The sequence below is a fragment of the Trachurus japonicus genome, chromosome 17, assembly GCF_045865225.1.
Source record: "Trachurus japonicus isolate A0001 chromosome 17, Traja_1.0".
In the NCBI taxonomy this organism is placed as follows: Eukaryota; Metazoa; Chordata; class Actinopteri; order Carangiformes; family Carangidae; genus Trachurus; species Trachurus japonicus.
The window spans coordinates 19,137,612-19,163,677 of NC_140923.1; the positions used below are offsets into that span (position 1 = coordinate 19,137,612).

General features: G+C 42.4%; 2 protein-coding genes across 2 annotated transcripts in view; both read right to left on the reverse strand.

The window, feature by feature from the left end:
* Nucleotides 1–3,647, reverse strand: part of ptch2 (patched 2) — a 30,340-nt gene extending 26,693 nt beyond the window's left edge. Inside the window, exons 1-2 of the mRNA XM_085803782.1 lie at nucleotides 2,951–3,647; nucleotides 1,075–1,267 (exon numbers count right to left, since the gene is read on the reverse strand). Of these exons, the coding sequence (XP_085659908.1) occupies nucleotides 1,075–1,267; nucleotides 2,951–3,097 (340 nt within the window). The 5' untranslated portion in view covers nucleotides 3,098–3,647. The remainder of the gene's footprint in view (nucleotides 1–1,074; nucleotides 1,268–2,950) is intronic.
* Nucleotides 3,648–13,659: 10,012 nt separating this feature from the next.
* The window catches only part of eif2b3 (eukaryotic translation initiation factor 2B, subunit 3 gamma), a 36,841-nt gene continuing 24,434 nt past the window's right edge, over nucleotides 13,660–26,066 (reverse strand). The window contains exons 9-12 of the mRNA XM_085803686.1: nucleotides 21,390–21,452; nucleotides 21,041–21,189; nucleotides 17,010–17,113; nucleotides 13,660–13,870 (exon numbers count right to left, since the gene is read on the reverse strand). Of these exons, the coding sequence (XP_085659812.1) occupies nucleotides 13,818–13,870; nucleotides 17,010–17,113; nucleotides 21,041–21,189; nucleotides 21,390–21,452 (369 nt within the window). The 3' untranslated portion in view covers nucleotides 13,660–13,817. The remainder of the gene's footprint in view (nucleotides 13,871–17,009; nucleotides 17,114–21,040; nucleotides 21,190–21,389; nucleotides 21,453–26,066) is intronic.

Sequence of the window (26,066 nt, forward strand, 5' to 3'; positions counted from 1 at the left end):
TTGAATGGAATCCAAGAATAGTTAGGGACCACACAGGGAGCTGAGGGGGGAGGGGTCAGAGCCCTCAAAGATGGCTAACCATTCACACAGTCCATCTGCTGCGGGGATCAGCCCCGGCACTGAAAGCCTGGGGGTTTAAAAGGAATTTCGCCAGTGTGAAAAACCAAATAAAGCTGCCTCTGCCCCTGAAAATGCACAGATAACCTAAATCTAAAATGCACCGAAAGAGGGTAAAAGAGAGCAGTGTCAAATGTAGAGAAGGTCTGTGATCTGGCACAGAATGACACATACACACAGTCATCCTTGTAAAGCAAGCAAAAGACAAGTGTATGTTTGTGTGTGTGTGTGTGTGTGTCCGTGTGCGTGCGTGTGTGACAGTGGAATGCAGTCGTGTCAGAGATGTGTTCGGGTTTCTCGGGCTAACTGTGACTTATTAAGAAATGAACAAACATCAGCAAAACAAAGCAATGCGGAGCCTCAAGAACCAAACAATCCTTTGGTGACACACAAGACAAAAACATGAACTGCTGACAAAGGAGTTAATACTGTGTCTACAAGCTTTTGGGGAATTATATTCCCTGAGAGAAATTTACTAAAATAAACCAAAATGGTCATTTCTAACCAGTCAAATACCAAATAAAAAAGCAACCCCAACATCAGCAACATTGTTGCTGCTGCAGTCAAAGCAGTCTGCCTGTCTGTCTGTCACTGAACACCTAGTGCCCTCCCATGGCACTGAGATGACACTAACATTACCACCCTGCACCTTCCCACCAGCCACTGCTGTCATTCAAACTCTTATTAAAACCAGTGTGTGTGTGTGTGTGTGTGTGGCTGGGTGGGTGGGGGACAAGTTCATTAAATGTGTGCATTAAAATGAGCTGCGTATAAAACTCACAAAATCTGACCTCACAGAATGACGGTTCTCCTGAAGGATGCACACTGAGGTGTTGCATTGGCCAGACGCACAACGCTGGTGCAAATCTAACAGCACTTAAAAGTTAAAAGTTCACGCAAACACCACTCGGGAGGAGAAACACATGCCGTATCAAACGAAAGACATCTTTAACTCACCTTCCACCCATAGCTGTTCGATGTCCGTTTCGATGGCTGCTACTCGGAGTCCCACAGACAGAGCCCCAAATACTAAAAGTCCAATAAAGAGGACCTTCCCACAGTGCCTCTGGATGTGGCAGCCCAGAGAGAACAAGAGGGCCTGGAACCTCGCCCGGATCCACAGAGGAGCTTTCTGACCTACCGCCTTACCCTGGATTTGAAGAAGGAGGGAGGGCGATAAAAGGACAGTATTATTATTATTGCTGTTACCATACATAAAAAAAATGAATCATTGCACAGCTGTCCACAAAGGGGGCTTTCATGGCTTGTATCTGTCTCAAGTGTGCAGATTTTAAAGCACGGTGACAACTAACACCCCCAAACACTGGATGAAAAGTATTGTCAGAGGATTTATTTTATTTAAATCAAAGCTTTATATAAAATGCTGATATGCTAAGGTGTTAACTAGCTAACCATAGACATGTCCTGATATTTGTACTGTCAGACTCCAGCTAATAGCTCATGTCCAACAAATGGACAGAGTCCAGACTCGGGACAGGATCTCCCACAACACCTCACATTTGAAATGATTTACATCCTGCAGCTATGGCAGTGATTTGTACATGAATTCATTTTATTTTGGAAAGCAGTTCCTTGTAGCTTCAGCTCGGGGAATCCAGAGAAACAGCTATGAAAAGAAAGCAAACATGAGTGCATGATTTTCATCCAAAAGACAAAAACCATGACTGTAGGAAAATTAAGTTGTGAAATATCAAGTTTAAATTCTAGTCTGAGAGTTGGAAACGTCCAGGAACAATACAGTAAACGTTTTCACTTGATACCAAACACCTTGTATGAATCTGATCTTTTGTGAGTTTGTATGCATAGTGCTGTCAAAAGATGGTAAAGCCTATAATTTAGGTAACTTTGTTCATTTGCTTCTGCCTGAGTATTAACTATTACAAACTAACAGAATCAGTTCTTTATGAATGTAGTTTCAGGCTGACATCTGTTTCCATTTAGTAATCTACATTACGTTTCCCTCTCTAATTTTCAATATAACAGTTAGAAATCTCTGCTTTAGTGCGAGCCATTCAGTCCCTGTACAACAAATGTCACTGCTACAGGAGACATTGCACTGGTGTTGTGGTTTCTCTCAGCAGTGCTGAAACACGTCCAAGCATCCGGGCGGTCCAAAGATGCTTTGTCAGATCAAACTCAATCAGTGAATTCCTTTACAGGACCCACCACATTTCCAAACAGACCCCGGGCCAGTGCACTCTCCGCTGCCTGCACAAAGCCAAAAACACGCACAACACGACCGGGGGAATATGGGAACGAGCCCTCACGGGTGGCTTTAATAACAGGCAAAACATAAATTAATGAGAGTCGGCTCCGCTCAAAAGTGAACAGCAAAGTTTACACGCTGCCAAATGTGGATGAGAACATTTCTTGTTAAGGTGTTATCACTTTATTTTTCAGGAGGTTTCCACAACATCTCATGCGAGCTCGGACCTCTAGACTATCGGGTTTTGTCCAATGTAGACTGAGTTTTTAACTCTACATCAGCATGTGATGACAATTTCTTCTCTTCTTTCACTAAACAATAAACAGTTAACAAGAACTACTGCTGATCTCGCTGCTGTCTCCCTCTCAGAGCTCCGGTGGTCTCCCGGACCCCAGGCTGAGGAGCTGCTGCTGCTGCTGCTGCTGCTGCTGCTGCCTCAGCCTATACCCTACATTACCACATGCGCCCTCAACTCACGATTAGATAACGGCCAAATCAAACGCTGCCTTCAGAGACTTTTCATTCACATTTACCGACTGAATGAAAGCCGCCTCCGTAGTAAAAAACCCCAGCACAACAACACCAGACGAGCGAGCGTTCAATCACCTTTGAGATCTGTTTAAGTGCGAAAGCAGCGTGGCAGTAGCTGGGTCTCCGGAGTAGGTCTGGGTTCGCAGGCGGCTGGGAGCGCGTATAACTCGGGGGTAAATCTCCAAAGACGCCGGCCCCTGGGACCCCGCGATCCGAGGCCATAGTCCAAAGAGGGTGAGCTGGGGGGCGCAGAGCGAAGCGACAGAGAATCGGTGCGAGTTCAGAAAAAGAAGCGACAATAATAATCCAACATAGAAGAGGAGCGCATCCAGCACCGCCGGCGACAAGTTAGAAGAACGTTTTCTAGTCTTCCTTGGAGCCAAATAAGTCTCGAAACTCCATCCCAACATTATGCGCCGAAATCCGTATAGATCCTTCAGTCTTCATTCGTCCCGACAGTTTATGAAACGACGTCTCAGCGAGGAGTAGTAGTAGTAGTTGTAGGAGTAGTAGTAGTAGTAGTAGTAGTAGCCTATGTCTGAGCCGTCCGTGTCAAGTCTAACTCCGATCCCATAGCGGTAACATTTGGAGAAGTTCGCCTCTCGGCAAATCCTGAAAAGGGAGGTTTGATGGAAAAGTGCTCCGGCTCCCATTGGCCAAGGAAGAGGCAAATTACTTTGCAAACATCGCCTATTATTAGCTGCTAAGCAACAGCTCACCAAAGTGGAGAGAGAGGGGGACCACCCAGGCTGCTGCTGCCTGGGCTGGAGGGAGGGAGAGGGTGGGAGGGAGAGGGGAGGGGAGGAGAGGAGAGGAGAGGGGGGGAGTGGTGGTGGAGGAGGAGGAGGGAGAGGAGGGGGGGGGGGGGTAGAGGAACTCTTTCAATAAACTCTGAACAGCCAGCGCACGCGCACGCGCCCCCGCACATATACACACACTCGCACGTGGGCGCGCACACTCACGCACACACAGCTTGCTGCCTGCCTGCCTGCCCGCCTCACTTGCTCTCTCTCTCTCTCTCTGAGCATTATTCCCAGTGGCCGGGCCCTCCAGTTTGTAAGAAGCAAACGCACATGCCATCTATTGATATAACAGCGACAGGCACGCACACAATATCCAGCTCCTCTGTTTCATCAACATAGTCCAATCAGCAAGAAAAAGAAAAGTTAATTTAGCTTTTATAGTCAAGAATGTAAACACACTTCTTTTCCTTTCTTCTTCTTTTCTTTTGGATGGCAGAAATACTTATCTTTCAACACTTTTCATATCACTTCAGGGCATCTCGTGTTTGATGAGGTTTTGGAGCCTCACATTTGTTACAGAACACCCAAAATACATTTTTACCCTCCCAGGGCTCTGCTGTGAGTGCAGTTTAGGAGAGGTAAGTGTTTTAGCACTGACAGCTGTAACCTCAGCGCTTGTGGCCAAAAGCCTTGAAGCAGATTGACAGGTTATTCTTACGCCTTATAGAGAACCGTCCACATAAAGTTAACATTAAAAAGATCACAGGAATAATTCCAACATGCACCTTTTCAATTGACACCTTCAGACTGCTCGGTTCAATGTGACACCCTTATCTCTGTGGAGACTTTTTGGAAACGTTCCACGTCTCGCCATGCATGATTTCATGAGTTCAGAGAGCAGCTCACCTAAGAAGTACGTCTGAGAAAGAAAGAAAGAAAGAAAGAAAGAAAGAAAGAAAGAAAGAAAGAAAGAAAGAAAGAAAGAAAGAAAGAGGGTTCTCGGGCCAGATTATTTTCTAATCTGTCAAAAACAAGAGGTTCGGTGTGTCTTGGTGGTTTGCTAATGTAAGCCCCCCCACTGGCCCCACTCATGACAGTATAGGGGTGAAGAACAAACACACCAGATTACACAGTCATTCCCTGCCTAAACAGCAGCCTCTGCTGCTGCAGGGAACATTTGTCAGGTGGCTGGTGTCAGTTTGAGGGCATTTGAGTGACTGTAAAACAATTTGAAGCTGAAATAAAGCAATTTGAATATAGGTGTTAACGCCTATAGCTTCACTCAGCTACAGTAGGTGTAGGTTCAGACGGTGTCACATACTGCTGAGCTGTTACATCCATCAATTGTCACTGTTTACTTGCAAACAGGAGAGTGTGACTGTTTGAGAGATCTGGATCAGTGTGATGTGCATTAAAAGAATAGACAAGGCGGTTTTATTAATATTTTAGTGCCATAAAATGACAGTAAGTTAAATGACTAAAGATAATCGAACCCATAACAATCTGAGTGAAAGTAATAAGTACAGGTTAATGACAAATATTTGGTCTTTTTGCACTTAATGCACAGATTTAAGCAGCCTACTTTAACAGTTAGTGCATTATCCATATACTTGGTGATTAACTCTCTCTCAACTGATTAATCTATTAATTTCAGATCTAATCAATATAGACAGACCAATGTGAGGTTTTAGAAACATGAAAATCAAGTATGCTAATTAAATGAAATATAGGCTAAACTTGACATGCATACTATAAGTGTTACAGGTTTTTATGCAAAATTCTGTAGCTAAATGTTTTTTGATTTACTTAACTACAGCATGTACATTTTGTTTTGTCTTGTGTAATACTGTTGTGTAAACTTGTGTAAACTATTAAATGTCAAACTAGTTTATACAATATCATTTGTATGACAGAGGATGTTGCACATCAAATAGTTTTGACAGACATTCATACAAATTAAACTGTGTCTAACACAAGCTGCCTTCATTAGTCAGGCCTTTTCTTTCCAGCTATGACACGACTAAAAAGGCATGGAATTAAATACTCTGAATGATCAAATAAGAACAAAATAATATTTATAGTAATGATTATAATCTCTGCTGCTTTCTGGACAAGCCTCACTGAAATCAATCAGGGTTAGGAACAAAAACTACAAGTCACCACTCATTAATGAAGAGGTAAAATAATTAAACTTTCTCAAAGATTGTCCATCAATTAAATCTACTGTCATAATTGTTTTATAACATTTTGATCCTGCTTGAAGAAGTCTTTGTGGATCAGTTATCTAAACGTTTTCTGCTGAGAGGCGACGCTAAAGATTCACTATAGTTTTGTTCTGTTTTAAACGTCTGAATTCAACAAAGCTGGAGTGAAGCACTTCTGCTGGTATGGAACAATCTCAATCTCAATAGCTCTTGAAACAGGACATGTGCACTGTGTATCAGCCTATACCCTCTGACTTGGGACTGCAGGATCACAGGATACTCTTGTTAGTCTCTAATTTAGCACCGCTTCACTGCTCTCTGTAGAGGTTCAGTGATACACCTACATACAGTATATACTTACTGGTCCATCTGTCCAGACGGAGGCAACCATACGCTTGTGTTTCTAGGGTGGCACTGGATGGTCAGTGTTTCCATTTGGCCGGGACTGGCTATGGTTTGCTTGGACTGGGTTGGGTCGGGTTCAGTGGTAGAGGGAAACAAGCAGCTGGAAATGGGAGCTAATGTGGAATGTGAGGAATTGGGTTGTGTGGTAGGGGGCCCCCTTCAAGCCTAACAAACTCAGGGAGGTCCGAGGCCTGGTCTGGAGGCCTTGGATAAATAAACCATCTGAGATGACCATGCGCTGTGCAGATATCTGCCATCACACCGCCCTGGACTCCAAACACAAATTGCCCTCCTCTCCCTCCTTCCCTTCTCCATGTCCTGTGTCCCATATGGTCCCTCTCCCTCCATCCATCTCTTCTTCTCTTTATCTTCTCTCTTGTTCCATCTTTCCATCTTTTTTCATTTCCAATTTCCTTCTTAACACCTTGATTATTCTCTCTGTTTCAGCTGCGACTCTACTCCTGCTCTTCCTCTTACCTCCCCCCCCTCCCATCTCCATTCCTCCATTTCATCTCTCCCCAGTGGCTCCATCCATTCATCCGTTCATCCATGCATGCATGGCTGGCTGTCCGTCCAGGGTTCTGTATGTGCTATAGGCAGAGCTACGGAACCGCTCTGGCACTCAGCCGTCTCACAACAGCCGAGACGCCCGGGGTTCAGGCACATAAAGTGTTTATTTATCGAAGAGAGAGGCTGGGAGGCTGCTCACGACTGCATTTCTTTGCGAATCATTTGGGACACACAGTAGAATGAGGCAAAAGACATAAAGGGATGTGCCATTCCAAAAAAAAAACTGTGCTGTGTATCTGGGGAGTGCCAAGGGAGTTATATAAAAGAAGACAGATGAAGAACTAGAGGAAGCGATGATCACAGATGCAGAGATGATCATCCAGGGGAACAGTAGTGATATTGTGCAAGACTCAGTGGGACTCAGTGGGAAAATGGACCCATTTCGTGAGAACTAAAGTGACTTTTTTTTTGTCTTTTTGGACTGACCTTGTTAAAAAGGTATAGCAATTACATAGATAAGATGCCATACTGAAATTGAACTGATTATGATATTGGAATAACTCAAAACAAGAACGTACCTAACTGTTGGTTCAGTGTTATGTTAGTTGTCAGTCACTTGTAGTTTCTTCCAGATCTGAAAATAAAAATAAAGCCAGGTGAAACATCAGCATTACGTCAGAAGTGGTTATCTTTTAAATCTGCCCCCAGCCCTCACACTCGGCTCTCTGATAAACTCTAGCAGGTCTGGATCAAATACTTTTTTTGCATAGAATTACAGAACTATGTTTTCACTTGTTTTAGATATAAAAGAAAGATCAAATCATCTAAGACAGCCAGGTTTTGATGAACTTTTCTGCTGTTTCCTGTGAAAATGTCAGAAATTTCATTGATTACAAGACCTTATACAAAAACACTTGAAGCTGCAGACCTGTAAAGATAATCAGATAGGAAGTATGAGAAAATGAATTCATCTAAACCTCATTCTTCATAAATATGTGAAACTAATCTCACTTCAACATCAAAAACTAACTACTACTATTTAAATAAATGAGTTTTGATGCAAGTCTAGGATTAAGATAAAGACCCTATTCAATTTATATAATTACTAAATATCCTGAAGGGGACTGAGGTGAGGGGGATTGAAGTGGTATGATCATAATAATTTCTCACCCTCTCATTAAACCCTGAGTATACTTATCTATGTGTGAGGCCAATTTTCAATAATTCAATCATGCAAACAGTTTTGAAGCACAAAACAACAGAGCATCACATCTCGCTCTCACAAACAGATGGAGACATAACAAAGAATTCCTGGAGAAAAACACGAGAACAAATCACAAACACATTTCTGGGATAACACTTGTCGAAATGAACAAATTATTTTCATGATAACCAAAGTGAATATTTGGCCATGCTCTGACTGACTAGAAAAATAAAGTTGCTCAAAAAACATAGCGATGATGAATAAAAATATACACAACAGTTTAAACTAAAAAAAAAAAAAAAGAAAAAGAAAAAAGTGCTTGTACTTTTTCAGTTGTAAAACATTTTCACGTTGGCTGTTCACCAAGTCTTCTCACATATTGTTGGGAAAAACCCATGAGACATTTTATACTTTCCAAGTAATTACACCACTTTACCAGATCTCAGTGAAAAGGCGAAAAGTTGCCCGGTAGCAGAGAGGAGACACTTTTCTGCATTGAGCACCTCTGTCAGTCTCAGTGGAGAGTCGAAGCTGCCACCCACAGTCTCACACAAGATTAATTATGATAATGCATTTCTTTACCCCTTTGTCACCGTAATGAATGGTTGCCTTTCTAGGGGAAAAACACACAAAACACAGAGAGAGACAGAGAAACACACTTTTCTTTAAGTCTTTGTTTGTGCGGTTGTAACAGAGGTATTGTCAGACGCAGCTAGCAGGTGGTAATGCAAACTCAGACCTGTAGCTTTAAAAGAAATCAGTGTGTGTGTATGTGTGTTTGCCCATGCATGTATATGTATAGGCAAATATAACTCGTATAGCTTTTCAAAAAAAAAAAAAAAAGTCCTACACTATTGTGATCAGCACAAATGATGAAGAAGCTTATCAAAAAAACTCCCATCTTAAGACAAAACGCAGCTGTCACCGCTCACACAGGAAGTGTATTTAGATACATTTTTGACAACGGCAGTGGGAAAATAGAAAACTGATTGAAATTGGAAATGATTTTCAACAATCATGTAAGAATTTTCTTAAGTCGCATTTAAACCTTGAAATCTCCAATTCAGCCGTCACTCAAGTTTAAACATTTCCTCTGGTGCTAAGCTAATTACATGTAGCCTTACTGTGAAATTGAACCGAATAAAGTGATTTAAAAGCGGGAATGTCTGCAGCAGAATTACAGGGCAAGAAACCAGAGCTGAATGTTTCGGACAGGGCAAAAAAAAAAATGTTTATTTTAATGATATGAAATAGCCAACCTGTTTGCAGTTAGAGCTCTGGATGTTATAAACACTATAATGAATGAGATTAGAAAGAAAAGGTCACATGAGGGTGTAAAGCAGGTCAAGCTTTGGCTTCTTCCTGTGATTTTATTACAAAAGCGATTTAAGACGAGATCCCAATCAACCACCCAGTCAATGTTTAGTTAATTAGCCGGGGGCCTCCGCAGTGACAGACAGGAATATCTGGGCTTAGTGTGTGTGTATGTGAGAGGCATGTCACCGAGGTTGTTATCCCATACATGGGATCTGTGTCTCCACACACACTCTTTGTTGGCTAAACAACATAAGCAACTGTTCTATCTCTAAAGCTTGTAAAAGGGGTGTTTGTGTGTGCGTGCTTATGTATTCAGACGTTTAGGTTAGTGATGGGGTGGTGTTGGTGTGTGTGTGTCTGTATGTGTGTGTGTGGGTGAGTGTGTGTGTGTGTGTGTGTGTGTGTGTGTGTGTGTGTTTGGGGTGGGTGGGGAGGTGGTGGAGGAGGAAATTCATTTGTGGCCGGAGAACACAGGAGACAAATTGAGGAAGTGTTGTGCTAATGTGTAGGGGTCAGCAGCAAACACACACAGGTTTCTGACTGCCACTTGGGTGGCCTGCTCAGTCTCTCTCTCCCTCTCTCTCTCTCGCTCACCCACGATCAGCCCTCAAGCCATGAAGCCACCCAGCTTCTCAGCCAACCCCCCCACCCCCACCTCCAAACTCCAACCCCAACCCCAACCCCAACCCAGAGCTGAGGCTCCACCTCACCTCTCTGCTCATATGTATCGTGCATTTGTCTCCACCGTCCACCCCTGCCATCTATCTAATACTATATGGTCCTTTATTTTCTATTTCATCCCCCAACTAGGGCTCAACATCCACAGCACCGAGACATCACAGACATTATTAATGTGTTCACATATGATGTTGCTTGTTTTATTTGAGAAAAAGAAACAGAAACCTCAGCCAAACTCTTGGGCTGTAGATGTTCTGCTCCGAATCTCTGCTGTTATAGGTTGCTTCTTAGTCCACATCTCACTTCATAAATCAAAGATGCGGGAAGGTCAAACACTTTTCTCCCCAACTTTATCAACCTTCTCGAGATAATCCTCAGACTTTACTTTGGACACTTTTCACCGCAACTTCTTCTTCGGTAGAAATTCGTTCCAACAAGAACTAATGCCAGTCAGACATTTGGATTTTAGGATTATTAAGAGTAACATTTGTTTTCGTGAATAACACACTGCTGCTGAGATTTCTTTTAAAATTCTTCAGTACTTTTAAATTGCATTCACGTCCCCTGTATTCAGATACTGGAAGGGGTGGAGATCTAAAAAGAGCAGCCCATAAATCCAGATTCTTCATGGCCAGGTGCCACGTGTGAAAAGTGAGAAAATATAATGTATTTTGTGATTTGGGTGAACTGACCCTTTAAATCCTATTTCTGAAACTGTGTTTTGGAGGTACGAGTGGGAGATGAGACAATGTCATGGTAATACGTCCAGAAGTGTCGTATTGTTGATTTATCTTGATGGAAAGGATAAAATGTTGACAACCATTTGAATTTTCCCCCAACAGCTCTGGATCGCTTCCCAGACTATGAGGGAAAAACTCTGATGTGAACAAGCCTCTCAATCTCTACACTTCTGTCAACTTCCATGACATTAATGTCTTAAAGAAAAATGTCTTCATGATTCCCTCTGCACACAGGCTCGACAAAACCACACGTTTCACACACAAATGCGTGACGCACACACAAAACAGAGGCACAGAGACGCATTTAGACATCGGGAAAGAGCAATGGAAAGTGATAATGAAGCCTTTAAGGTCATATTTTGCATAAAATAAAGTTTCACCCTCTTTACTTTTTAATGTGCTAGGGTTTCTATGGTCATGTGGGCAAATGTGGTGTTAGCAAAATGGGTAACTGATGATAATTTGCGCATGAAAATGTTTTATTTCACAGCTCAATTCTCCTTGCTCCCATGCAAGATAGATTTGTTTGGGATGCATAATTAGATGACAATCTTCTGTAGGGAGGTTAAAAAATTCCACAAGGCGACAAAACCAAAGACCAACAGACAGCCTGATATATGATCTGTGGCTTGACATCTGATCCCCACATCTGCAAAGCAAACATGCATTTGTATATGCATGTGTGCGCACAGATGCGTACATGCATGCATCCACTCATAGGGGCGTTAGACCACATTGATTAGCTCGTGCAACACAGGATTAACTAGAGTCACACACAGGTGAACCTGCACACATATACGTGAACACAGAGGAGCAAACACACATATGTGCTGGAAGGCGGGCTCAGCCATGGTGGCGTTGTATTGAGGGGACTCTGGGGTCTCTGTGTAAATATACAAACCTCTACCCAAACACACCCGGCTGCCAGATCTCATCATGTGGTTGAAGAGAGAGGTCAGAGTGTGCGACCACTAAAAAAGGTTAACACAGCCAAGACAAAGAGCGCAGACTTGCCATTAAATATTGTTTTGTTTTTTAGCTTTTTTACATTGGTGTCTGGTTACCCTTACCCTTGAGGACAAGACCACGACAGCAAAAATAGGGGAAAAAAATGAAATCTCTACATGTTGTAGTCACTGAGAAAAAAGAAAAGAAAAAACCCGTGTTGGTAGAAATGTGGAATGTTAATATCAATTTTCAAGTTTCAAGTTAAAAATCTCAACTAAATTTGTAACTAAAAACTTAACAATATGACAAGAGCTGCCCAGAGTAAACACAGGTTGGAAAATGCATGAGAAAGTATTGAAGTATTCAGTCTGGCGGCAAAAGCCACATCTAGAGAAAACAGAGAGCGAAGACAATTCTGTGGTGGGACCTAAAAGGGCACATAAACAATACTGTGTTTCTTTAGCACTTCAACTTTCCAGCCTGCCACCCACTTTAGTGGAATATGTTCTTGTAAAGGAACCAGTCAAATCTAAGTGTGACTCCTTATTTTACATTACATCATGTAGCTGTAGCTCTAAATGTATTATTCCTCAGATACAAAAAAGAAAGAGGCCAAATCATTAGCCATGTTGCATCTGTTTTGCTGGCTAATAAACAAACTAACATCCTTTTAACATTTTAAACTGACAAAAAATAGTTTATGTTGGGAGTGGGTCCTGGTGAGGGTCACTTGCCACAAATGAAGGTTGTTTAAGAAATGAGACTGCTAAGGTAAAATAATTAATAACTTTTTTAAGATATACTCACCATGTTTCTTCTAGGCTGGTAAGCACACTACTGCCTCATGCTAATGCTGCAGCAAAACTTAACAAAAACTTATAAATAGTTGATTTTCAAAATAGATTTAAAGATGCTCATTGTCATTGGTAAAGTTTTGGACATTTTTTGCAGGGAGATTTTAAAAACTCCAAATGACCTTTTACACAGTAGAGGCCAGGATATTCTAAATTTGAGTTCCTTTTATTACCAGAAAGAGCTTTGCATCCTACATTTCCCATAATGCAATCTGGCTGGTAAAAGCCCTTTTTAAAAAAATAAATAAATAAAAAGAGCTTATGGTTAAAACATAATGGTCAAAACTTTGCTTAAGTCATCAACAAGACCATGCTCTTTAAATATAAAGTCCTTACTTTATATTGTACCTGATAATCTTAAACTCAGTGGGAGGTTAATTAAAAAAGTAGAAAGTAGAGATGAAAGCCACATTAGTAATTCATCCTTTGGGGGAATAACCATAAAAACATGTTCACAAGTGCAGTAGAGACAGTAGACACCACATCATAATCTCTTTTTCTCTTCTCCACGCACACTCATAGTAATACACATAATCAGGCCACAAGAGACGGTCTAAATGACTTCTGCGCGGCCACAGACACAATATGAAACAGAGGACAGTAGATCTCACACACACACACACACACACACGCACGCATGTACACAAAAAGCAACCCCACAGACATCCCTGTCCTGATCTTCTTCCTTCGTGACTAAGGAACTGTAATTTAAGAAACGCTCTGCCAAAAGAATGCAATAAATCTTGTGACAGCAAAGGGAGCAGAAAGGAAAAGACGAGTGAAAAAAAAGAGAAAAAGAACGAAAAGAGTCAGGCGCGAGTCAGTTTCCTCCTCTGCTGTGTTCGTGTGTGAGGGTGGGGTGGCGGTGTTAACTGATACAGGATCAAGCTGGGTGGTCCCGGGCCTACACATACACCATTTCTGTGTACAAATAAACGTAACCCCCACGCCATTGTGGTCGCCCCTCCCACCGCTTTTTCTCTACATCTTTGGTCTTCACAGCTGCACAGTGTGCACGTGTAAACACCCATGAACATTCAAACATGTACGAGCCCGTGCTCCGCCCTCTGCAACAGGTCGTGCTATTAGGAGACAGTAACGATCTGATAGTTACTAGTGTGGTAAAGCAATTACAAAGATCTGAAAGAGAAAAAAGGAAAAGAAACACACCAACGAACTGATTCATGGTTTTAAGCAGACCTGTCTTTATTTGGACACAATGTACAAAACAGCCGAGGGTGGAGTAGAGTGCAGAAGAGCAGCGTCCAGGCCTCTGACTGGCCGGACAGCAGATTAATGAGTTGTCTTCTGTTTAGCTGCCTTCTCTGCCCTCTAGGAGCTAGATCTCCATCAGCTGGTCCGTTCCAACGATCACCTCGTTAGTCCTCTCAACTGTAGAAGAGACAGACATTTACAAAAAGATGAGATCAAAGGCCGAATGAAAAGTCAACTCTGGAAATTGTGTTTTGAAATGACGCAAAGACAGATTTCATAGTTCCTTGAAAAAAAGCTTGAAGATCCATCAGAGCAATTCAAAAAGTTCATGGCACTCCACGCTCAGTTACAACCTGATGTATGACCATTTAAGTTTATTCTGTCTTTACCTTGGCTCAACAAGTTATTGCTTAATTTTCTGTTTCTATTCATGGTAAATGGTTTCAAATTACAGACCCTGTCCATATCATAAACACTTTATTGTCCTTCTCAAGACAATGAAAAGCTGGCGACTGTCAACTCCTGGATACTCTGACAGGCAGACTTTTGAAACAGTCGTTTAACTGCACATAGTTTACATTTCTTGCACAAAAAATGTAAAGTTTACCGTAGTAAAATACCCATTACGTCATTTCTGTGTATTCATTTTAATACCACACTGAAAATAATGGAAACAAAGGCTGCCATGGAGCTGTAATAAATGTATATGCAGTTCATAATTAATGGACTACAACATGCATATTCTCTGCATGCTTCTGTCATTTAGTTGAGATCACTCTCTGAATCTTCAGTGTGGTAAGACTTAGGTCACGCTGACCGCTACCTGAACCTCACTATAAGAAATAGATGACGCTTGAAACCGAGTCTGCCAGCAGCTTGCTCGCTATCTTCCTCAACCCCAACCCGGTTCAGCATGAGGAGAGCAGCCGCGACTCCTCCCCACATCCCTCCATCCCTCCATCCCTCCCTCCATCCCCGAGCATCAGTGCTGATCCAAAGCAAACGGTGGAGGAGAGTAATGTTCCATCCACACAGACAGGTTTTAGTGTGAAGGAATCTGTTGCTGGGAACAAGTTTATCCTCTGCTCGTGTGTGTGTGTGTGTGAAGGGGACGACAAATGGAGCATGGGACAGCAGGAGAGGGAAGGAAAGGGAGTGACTGGAGAGAAAGGGAGGAATAGTTACTCAATTTGAGCCCTTTAATTTGACAGTAACTAATACAGTCCTAAGACCTAATGCAGTTACATGTACAAATCGAGGAAAGAAAAGTAGACACAATGTCATAAATTAGATTCTGACTTTTCATTTCTTAGTTAAATATGATTAAATAAATGTCAGGTTAACACTGGACCATGTAACCAGGGTGCACAATTAGTGTCATCTTTAAAAAGGGGCTGTTGCATGTATCTGTCTGTGTATGTCTACAATATGACTGCATTGGTGTGCGTGAAGCCACAGCACGCTGTAGGTATGTGTCTTTTAAATATCAACACCTGACAGACCTCTGTGTGTGTGTGTGAGGCTAACTGTCAGGGTGGTCCTTAGCTGCTAACAGCTTCAGCAGTAGAGTGGGTGTGTAATGTCTTTAGCAGTCTATGGTCAGCCAGCGAGATGGGTGGTGACAGACAATGCTGTGCCTTTTCTTACAGTACATTATAAAGGAAAAGGTAGAGTGGGTGTATGATTAATACAGTCAATTATAATGTGATCCGATTTCATCTAGAAAAACTGATTTTGCTGTTTTACTGTTGTGGTAAATCTATTAGTCTAATTAGAAACAGTGAAATTGTTCAAAATTGACTTACTCTTACCTTATTACTTAACTTAAAGCAGAAGTAAGCGGAATGTTTGTGTTAATATAAGTCTTAAATAGTTATATCTTCTGACAGCAATCACTTATATAGAGTGTTTGGTCCGAAACACAGGTCTGAATTATATACCATTATATTCTGTATTGACATGACATAGCCTACAAGTGAATCTAGGGCTTCATATTAATGGGAAAAATAAATCGGGCAAAATCCCCTCTTGAGTCTAAATCAAGAATAGAATTATTAAGTGCTATTATCTGAACATATTGTATGTCCTGCACTTGCGATACTAAACTATTTGAAGAAATTACATATAGTAGGACCCTTTAAATATAAGCATTGAAGATAATAAGATGGTAAGATTTTTTAAGAGAAAGAATAACTTGAAACAACTGTGTATCTGTTTGTGACAAGTCTGGGTCAGACAAACAACAAGAGACTCATCAAGAGACAGAGATTTACACTCCAGGCAAAAACAGAGGTTGAAACATTACTGTTGTGTGATTGCACTTTGGCCATAAAGTGTACGCAGAACAATAGCGCAACTAGGGGTCCAAGTTTCCATTGTTCAATAGCATAATGTTGGCAACTTTGTGCTGTCTAGTAGAGGAGAGATTCTGCCAAAAATAAAGCTGAAGACAGATCAGTTTTGTTGCAGCGATCACTCACGGGATGCTCCCTAAAGTCTCAACTGTTTCAAATATTTTTAGGCGAGTTTAGCTCAGATTCACACTGTTGTTACTGAGAGCGCCCTGTTGTTCACTCAATTAGGCTGCTCAGTCTAGTAGCTGAGCTTACTCTCTCTTTCTCTATATGTGTGTGCGTGTGTGTGTGTGCATGTGTGTGTGTGCGTGCGTGCGTGTTGGACGTGGCTGGAGGCTGCTGCTGTTGAATTCCGGGTGGTCCTGTTTCTGGCCCTGCTCTCTAACCTCTCCATCAATGTGACACACAGACACAGACACACACACACACATGCAAACAGCTAGCTTTGGGGACAAGAGGATTAAGGAAATAATAAAAAAAAAAATCTCTGACAAATCTCTCTATCACACAGACTTCAGAATTAAGAAACTTTCCTCGCTGGCTCCAACGCTTGGCACTTGTGGATACCACACACATACATTAACACCTTATCTGAGTCGGCCAGAGAGCAGGCCTAAGGCTGGACTAAATAATAGCAACAACATTACTGGACATAGATAGTCCATAGATAGCCTTTATTAGCAGCATTGCTACACTAGGTGGTGTGGCACTGTAAGATGTTCCTGTTTATACTGCTCTTTCTTTCAGTATCCTATCTGTGTATCCTTGGGAGAGGGTTTTCACTTGATTTAAGTTGGGGACACAAAATAACCAGTTTCTCTTGAATGCATAAAACCCTAAACTGTACCCACAATTACAGTGGGGAGAAATGAAAACCCAAACAAGATCAGCAGCTTAAAGTAAGAGCTGAATTACCATATTTCTTGGTTATTTCCCTAAGTGTCTTTATGCGTTAGACTCACCTTCTGGTTCGATCCGCTGTCCGTTTCCCACCAGGCAGTACTTGAGGTCTGCTCCTCGGCCGATGACGGCATTACTGCAGATCACGCTGCCCTGGATATTACACCTGAAAATGAACACAAATTAAAGCGTTTTTGGGGTTGTTTTTTTTTACACTGCCTGTAGATGTAGTTCTGGTCTAAGTATAAGGACCCCTGCGGGATCCCAAGATGAACAGGCAGGAACCACAGAACAATACAAGGTCAAATACATTAAAAATGATTTGTGTTATATGTTTATTATGTTAATTGCTATTGACTCAAACTTGAGTGAATATTTTCAACTTTTTATGACTGAAACAGTAGGAAAAAAATCAGTCAGCGGTTGAAGTACCCATAATCCACGTCTGCATAACCAGTGATGACAAGTCACAAGAAGAAAATATTGCATCATTTTAATGAGTCACAAGCTAAAAATGTTTGGAAACTTTTGCTGTGGAGGTAACATCCCTGCCAGGTAATTATGTACAACTAACCAGAACTAATGCAGCAATACCTGCAAGAAATGTCTAGGTTCCATTTAAACTGCCGCAGAAGAGTGCTGATTAAGACTAATCAACAGATTCACAGATTGTGAAAACATTTGTTCGTTGCAGCTCTAACGACTAAAATCATTCACAACTGCTCAACAACATTCCTTTGAGAGATCGGGGGGTTCGTAACCTACAAGATGTGAGCCGGTGCCCGTGTTTTAATAACCAAGCTGTCGAGTAATTAAAAGATTTTTTGCCGGGATGGGTTTGGTTGGTGTTGAAACATTTTCCGTTTGCTCTCCGGGCTACACTGGAAATTCGAAACATGGTGCGCACTGTTTTCTTCCTCGCACCCGGCCGGGGCACATTCACACAACTGAGAACATTCATACTGGGAGCTGCCCAGTACAACCACAGCCTTCCACTGTTGGCTGCTATAACCTTGTTCACTTAGCACAGTTGCTAGGTTGAGTGCCATGCAGGACGTGAAACTCACAGTAGAGACATTCAGCCCTGTTTCGCCATCGGGGCGTCCTCGTCCCCACCTGCTCTGGACTCAAAACCTCTCCGATTGACTGAACCTAATGATATTCTATTAGCATATACACATCTATCAAAGAACAACAGCCAGGCCTTACTGTGTGTGCATAAGTGTGTGTATGACTCTCTCTGTGTGTGTGTGCGTGCATGTTAAGACATTGTTGGCCCGGTGCTACAGTCCCACCTGAGCTGCCATTGCCAACCCACCATGCACGCTCACATTCAGCCAAACCATCACCATAAAATTCTTGGAGAGGAGACACAGACAGTCTTGTGTGTCCTGTGTCGACTAATCGCGGAGGGCGTGTTATGTGTAGGTGTGTGTGTGTGGGTTGAGAGAACGTGTGTGTGTGTATGTGTGCCTCAGTAGCTTGGGGAGCCCGGTGGAGAACACATGTTGATCTTGCCCAGGCAGTGACGCACACACACTTGGCCCCTGCGCACCTCACACACAAGACAGGTTTGTATTGGCCCATTCTATTCAGGTGGTTAGAGCCTGGAGGGGAGAGGGAGAGAGCAGTGTGTGTGTGTGTGTGTGTGTGTGTGTCAGTGACTACCCAGGAGGTGGTGGTGGTGGTGGTGGTAGATGGTGATGGGAGATTACAAGATTCAGAGTTTTGTAACATTAGAGAGAGAGGGAGAGAGAGAGACCACCAAAGAAGCTTCGGAGCTGAAACACCACTAATTACTAACACCAGGGCTCCTCCTTGCCATGACCCCCCCCCCCCCCATCCACCATCCTCCATCCTCCCTCTCTCACACAGACACACACACGTCAACCCCCACCTTCTGTGCCCCCCCCCCCCCCTCTCTTCCCTGTAAAGTTGACCCCTACTATCCCCCTTCCCAAACACGCAGCGCTTTGTCAACAAGCTCTGGTCAGCTCCAAACAAAGAAACTAGAAATGCGAGGGGTTTCTGCGACATGGCCGGGGTCTGCTAATCCCCTCATACTGGCTCTTTCTTTCCCTTCTTTCTCCTTCCTTCTTATGTCCTCAAAGAAAGAAAAGAAAGAATTGCAATTTCTTTATTGCGTGCTAGCTTGCTTTCCCCTCCTCGCTTCTTTCTTCCCTTCTCCCGTCTCTCTCGTTCTTTCATGCCTTTGTGCGTGCACCTACATGGGCATGATGAGGGTCCCCATGCTGGCTGGCTGGGGTCCCTGAAAGGCTTAAGAAGAGATGGAAAGAGACAGAAAGAGAGAGGGTGCGAGAGAGGAGAGACACAGCGTTGAGGCCTTGATGGAAAGAAAAGGGAGGGAGGAGTAAGAAATTGAGATAAAAGAAAAGAAGCCTATGAATGAGTGCATTAAAGTCTCTTTCCACCAGAGTCTCTGGCGGAGAAACTGAGCAGATCAATCTACATGCTAATTCTACAGTAGCTACTGGTGCTCTCTGTACAAGTCCTCTTTTGTTGTGACAAAGCAGTCAATTTTGACCACTTAAACTACTGGCTACAGTTGAGCCCAATCCTGATGTGCAGTAAAGCCACTAATCATGATGCACTGCTATTCAGACCGGCTCGTTTTGCCCTCCACAGGTGAGATCATAATGTGGCAATTACAACGTTTGCCATGTCCTGCAATGACCTTCTCAGTTTCCTCAGCAAACCTGGTTCACTGAGGTGATCGCTGGTGTTTTAGCTGCAAAAAAAAAAATAAAAAAATGTTGCAATGACGTAAATCCTCTACCTCGGAGGTCAGAGAAGAAGAAAAGCAGCCCATTTGTACGACTTAGAGCACATCCTTTGGCAGTTTCTGTTTTCTGTTCTGAACGGTGTCAAGCAGCAGTATTAGATGGAAAAAGGCAAGCGAATCGTTACATTTGTTAACACGCAACCACATAATGCTTGGCATGCCCCTAAACCTCACTGACCCGCTGGTGAGCCTGTCATTACGAACTCATGCTGCACAGAACTTTATTTTTCTAGTAGAGATCAAAGTTTCCAAACGCACCAAACATGTCAGACTGAATTTAGGGTAAGCGTGTACAGAATGATGTACAAAAACCTCTGGATTATTTCCATTTGATGGTACAGCGGTCTAAAAAAACAGAAAAGTCTTCAGTTTTGAATATTCCTTTGTAATATAACTTCAATGAAGTATTGGAATAATCAGACAAAGAATATATGAGATATTGTAAGCTGGAGTGGAATAATATGATTCTCATTAAGGACAGGAACAAAAACAAAACCTTTTAAACCCACGTGTTTCCCCCCAAATTCCATAACCAGTGGGATTCTGGGTAAACGCGAGCAAATTAGCGGCTAAATGAAATATAGGGATGTTGTGTGTTTCACTTCACCAGCTCCGTGTTTGTTTGAAACTGGTCTCTGGCTGGTTGCACACCAATAGATGCATTGTTAACGCAGTGATCACCGTTTGACCCCACTGAGCTCAGAAGACAAAACCTGTTGCACCTCCTATCAACAGACACACACACATGCACAAGCATCTGCCTGGCACTTGCACGTGCGCACACGCACACACACACACACACACACACACACACACACACGCTCTATTTGCACAAAGCCACACCTAGAAAATTCAATGAAAAGCAGTGCAGTGAGTGAAGAGCTACGCTCACCACTGCTCTCATTTGTAAAAACCCAGACAGACAGAGCAGAGAACGTTGAAAAAAAAGAAAAAAGAAAAAGTTTAGTTGTTTTTGGGATGGGGTATAAAAATATGAAAATATTCATTCAGATGCCAAACACTATAATAAATATTTCTTGGCAAGACGAATGTGAGTCATTTTATTGTGAAATCTTTGCTTCCGAATCGCTGCTTTGTCACACACAGTAAGCGTGTACTGACTGAACACCTTCAAAGAGAGAGAAAAAAAGATGAGGACAATCAAACTTTAATCCATAAACATGCCTCCAGGGGGGGAATTCTTTTTCAGCCCCAAATCACTTTTAAGTACATGGTATCAACGAGTGAGTGCATGTGCCTGTTTATTGAGAGGAGTGTGTGTGTTCTCACCCTTCCTCGATGGTAACCCCGTGCATGATGATGGAGTTGGTGACTTTGACCTTCTCCTTTACAGTGGTGGAGTTTCCGATGGTGGACCTCTTTATGGAGGTCTTATCTGCCACCTGACACTGAGCTCCGATGATGCTGTCTGAGCCCATCTGAGGGCAGAGCAAACACACACATACACACAACCATCACTCAGACACAGATATAGATACACAGGCATCTACAGTGATTATTACATGTAAGTTAAATGCTAAGTGTTATAAATGTGGAGGAGCTAAAAGGACTGAGCAAAATCTGAACAAATTTCAAATTTGGCTATTGCGCCCATCAATGACATTTTGAATATTTGTACCTGGCATCTCTCAGAAATGACAGCAGATGGATGGACTGCTGGCTCCTCGAACAGCTTTGGCGCCTGGTAGAGGAGAAGACAAAAATGGAGAGAGACATGAGATCAAAGCAAATGGAATAAATAATAATAATTCGTTCATTCGTTTTTCAAAATAAAACCAAAAATAAGAAAACGAAAAAACAACTCTTTTTCTCAGTATTCGTTTCCAAAACTAAAATGAAAAACGGATAACGACTCGTTTTTTCAGTTTTCGATTTAATGCTCAAATGAATAATGGAAAAAAACGGATAACGAGCGTTTCTCGTTTCATGTTTCATGCAATTTTGATCCGGAAATGACCGTGATCCGGAAGTGACCGTCTCTGCCTTTACTGCTAGAGCCCGCAAAGTAAAGGATAATGTATAGTTCGGAACCTGAAGGGGTTTATTTCTCCATAACAACCGACCAACTATACATTATCCTGCTTATTACACGGTTTACGAGTCAGCCCGAGTCTAAATGTAACCTGTACTGACGTAATTGACTATATGCATGCAGACCACTAACACCTGTGTGATTGAGTGGCTCACAGAGGTAGACAGGTAGTTTCTCAGGTATGGACTTTTGCTGAAGCGGGATCGAGTCCGGCTCCACGCGAATATGTAAAGATTATTTTTTTCTTCACTTTATATTTTTTTTCGTGTGGCTGGTACGTAGTGCTCACTCACAGCAGCATATTCGCTGCAGTAGATGTGAACTGTGGCTTGAAACTCGCTGTTAATATGTTGTGTTATGACGGAAGCGCAAAACAGCTGCAGCTGTTGCGTACGGTAAGCGATATTTTTTTTTGCAATATGTTTTTTCGTAGGATGAGTCTGGGAAAGTCCCGCCTCCCCCGCCTTTGATTGGCTGGATGAATTCTCCTCCGATTGACGTCAGCTCACAACAGTACTGTAGTAAACTAAAATACACACAACTGATATATTAAAGGTAATCAGACGCCATGGCGTAGCGGTTTACGTTTTCGCCTGCGGTGTGGTGAATCCGAGTTCGAGCCCCGCTGGTTTCACATTCCGAAAAATTTAGTTTTTAAATTTATATTCCAAGTTTACATTTTGGGTTTGAGAGCAGTGTAATTGTGCCATTGGTTAGGTTTAGGCAATGAAGAAAGGAGTTGGTTAAGTTTAGTAAAAAGACCAGGTAGACAGGCCAGATAAGTAGAGAGAGTCCAGGTAAAGATCTAGGGTTTCTCAACGGGGGCGGTACCGGCCCCGGGGGGGGGGGGCGCGTTCTGAACCTTGTGGGGGGCGCTGGGAGCGTGAGGGCTGAGAGGGGGGCGCTCAGGCAAAAATGGGGGGCGCCACAACTTGGCTCCTACAAAGTTAGTTTAACCCGCAAATATAACACTCATAATGCGGGAAATTCCCGCACACGTTTCAAACCAACCATAGTGCGCACTACAGGAGCGCTGCGTCAGACGGTCTGACTTAAATGACACACACTACGTCTTTGTATAGTTTAGCCATAGGCTACTGAATGAAGTTAGATGGATTTTTTATACCAAGTACAGCCAAACATTAGTGTAGGCTACAGGCTGAAAAAAGAGGAATAGCAGAGCTCCTATGACTGCTCGTCCCTGCAGGAGCAGGTGACCCGAGCCGTCTTTTTTTTTTTTTTTTTAGCGGCGCCGTCGTTTACAGGTGAAGCACACGCACATGTCCGCCCGACTTTACCCGACAGGGTTTTCCTGCCGATCTAAGGTGATTTTTGGCCGCCACCTTAATAGTTACAGGGTGCATGTTGGGTCTTTATAGCGTCTTGCACAAACACCCCGTTTGAAGAGGGAAGCCCGTAAATTACCAGTGGCGTCATGTCAACAGAAACCGAGGGGGCAGGTGCCCCATCAGATTTGAGGGATGATTTTTTTTTTTTTTTTTTAAACTTACTTTACCTTACTTATTATTTTACCATCTAGCTATGATCAGTGGTCATACTGAGTGAAATGTATTACAATTAATGTCATAGTCCATCTCAAAAATACATCGCCTTTTTCCAAAAATTACAACCCCCCTCCTTTCTGATGGATGTGGTCTCTTCCGCCCTGAAGCACACACGTGCACCTTGCCTGCATCAGTCCCTGCTTGGGGTAAAAAAAAAAAGAAAAAAGTCTGTGCTTGGGGAGGGGAGCTACCCTCAATGGAAATGTGAGAGCAGTGTAACATTAAACTAACTATTTCAAATGTTTAATCAAAGAGGAACTATGGAAGTCTACTGCTTTTCCGCTGTTTTGCCTGGCCATGTGCATTTGTTTACAATGAAGCAGAAAAATCAATACATGGCCATGTGCATTTGTTTACAATGAAGCCGAAAAATCAATATATGGAGCGGTGAAATAAGTTTTTTGAAATACATCCACCTTATTGTTCCACATTGTTAGCCAAGATAATGTTTCTGAAATTCAGTTTACCAACTTTTCAGTCCCCAGTTAGTGCCCAAAATAAGTGATTTGAGGGCATCCTCAAAAAAAATTTGCGTGCACAATAGGACATTCTAGCACCAAATCAACAATCTTTTTTTAATTTTATTTTTTTAACCGCAATGTAGGGTTCACATCATGATATTGTTTGTATTTTGAGCATTAAAACTTCCATAGTCCATAGTTTTCTTTGTTTGATATGTCAAGAGACTTTTGGTTAAGTAACCATGACAGCTCCGTCATCATTACCATCATTATGGGCCGTTTTTGTTCTAGAAACCTGTAAAAAATAAATAATTTAGGTAAAATGCTGGAAATTTGAAGTCCGCTTTTTGAAAATGTTCAAATCCCTTGTGAAAACACACCTTCGTCATGAGGACAAACTGTTTTGGTGCTTGAAATATGTTTACCAGAGTCTTAGCTTCACGAAAGCAGTGAAATATGAATAAAGTAACAGATAAGTGTAGAAAACAAGTTTAAAGCAAAATTTTGTAACATTGTTTTTTTTTTTTTGGGGGGGGGGGGGTCAGAGGATCATGGTATGGTCAGGGGGGCGTTGGTACAAAAAAGGTTGAGAACCACTGAAAGGCACTTATCACGCTTTGCCGACAGCCTGCGTTTCACAGCCGTTTCACAGCCGTTTCACAACCAAAACAAACAACCAATCAGGCGAGAGCCCTTCTAGCCAATCAGAGTCGAAAATGGAGCCCATCTAGCCAATCAGAGGCGGGAACGGCGGGAAAGGTGGGACTTTCCCGGACTCAAAATATCGCGTACGGTAACCAGTTAAATCAGAAACCAGTTGGGCCATAACACCGGTCAGATGCTGCTCTCTGATTGGTCCATCGCTGCGACCGTCGTCAAGTATAACAGACCGTTGCTAGGGGCGCTGCTCTGATCAGCGCAGCTAGGAAAAGAGAAACTATGCAGGATATTTACCTTATGTTTCATTTTTACCGTCATTAAACAGCTTCGGACTAATTGTGATTTTAGATACAAATGACTTGTAACTTGTTACAAGGAGAGTGGAGGCTCCTTCCACGTCGCTGCTGGAAACCAAACCTGCATCAGAGCCTGTGATCCATAGACTGTATAAAAAGTAGGGCTGTCAGAGTTAACGCGTTAATCGCGATTAGATTAATTAAAAAAATTAACGCGATTAAATTTTTTAATCGCGGTTAATCGCGGCCCATTTTGTCCTCTGTCTGCTGGACTGGAGGACTGGAGTGTGGGACCTCCAGTCCAGTAGATGGCGGTAAGGCACCTTCAAGTTGGTTGCTACACAAATATACACAGTCTAACATATATCCACAGCTCCATCCATTGATTTTTTGACGGCTTCTGTTGTCAACAAATGCACATGGCCAGGCAGAGGCGTAGCAAAGTAAAGGGCAATTTCCACTGGATGCAATTTGTTTCAATTCTGTGTGAGTTTCATGCATCATGTGTTATGATTAGGTACTAGGCCTGCTAGGTCTGGTCTAAAAGTTGTTTGTCTAGAGATTATAACACTTTGGAGGGTTGAAAGTCCAAAGCGCCATATATAATATTTTTAATAGAGATTAATCGCGAGTTAACTATGGAAAAAATGCGATTAATCGCGATTAAAAAAATTAATCGTTTGACAGCCCTAATAAAAAGCTCTGACCCGGTGTCAGCTCTCCTCTCGTCCCGGTGGCACCGCGAGTAAATCTCTTGTTTATGACAGATACCACTACACACATTGTAACACTGTATGGTAATCAATCGATCCACTGATTGATTATCAAAATTCCATACAACCTGTCGGGGTTTATTTATCGCGAATATGCTGCTGTGAGTGAGCAACGTACCAGCCACATGGGAAAAAAAAATAAAGTGAAAAAAATAATCTTCACATATTTGCGTGGAGCCGGACTCGATCCCGCTTCAGCAAAAGTCCATACATCAGAAACTACCTGTCTACCTCTGTGAGCCACTCAATCACACAAGTGTCAGTGGTCTCCATGCATATAGTCAATTACGTCAGTACAGGTTACGTTTTGAGTCAGGCTGACATGTATTTTGATCAACATATGTTTCAAATTAATTTCAGTCGTAAACCGTGTAATAAGCAGGATAATGTATAGTTGGTCGGTTGTTATGGAGAAATAAACCCCTTCAGGTTCCGAACTATACATTATCCTTTACCTTGCGGGCTCTAGCAGTAAAGGCAGAGACGGTCACTTCCGGATCACGGTCAT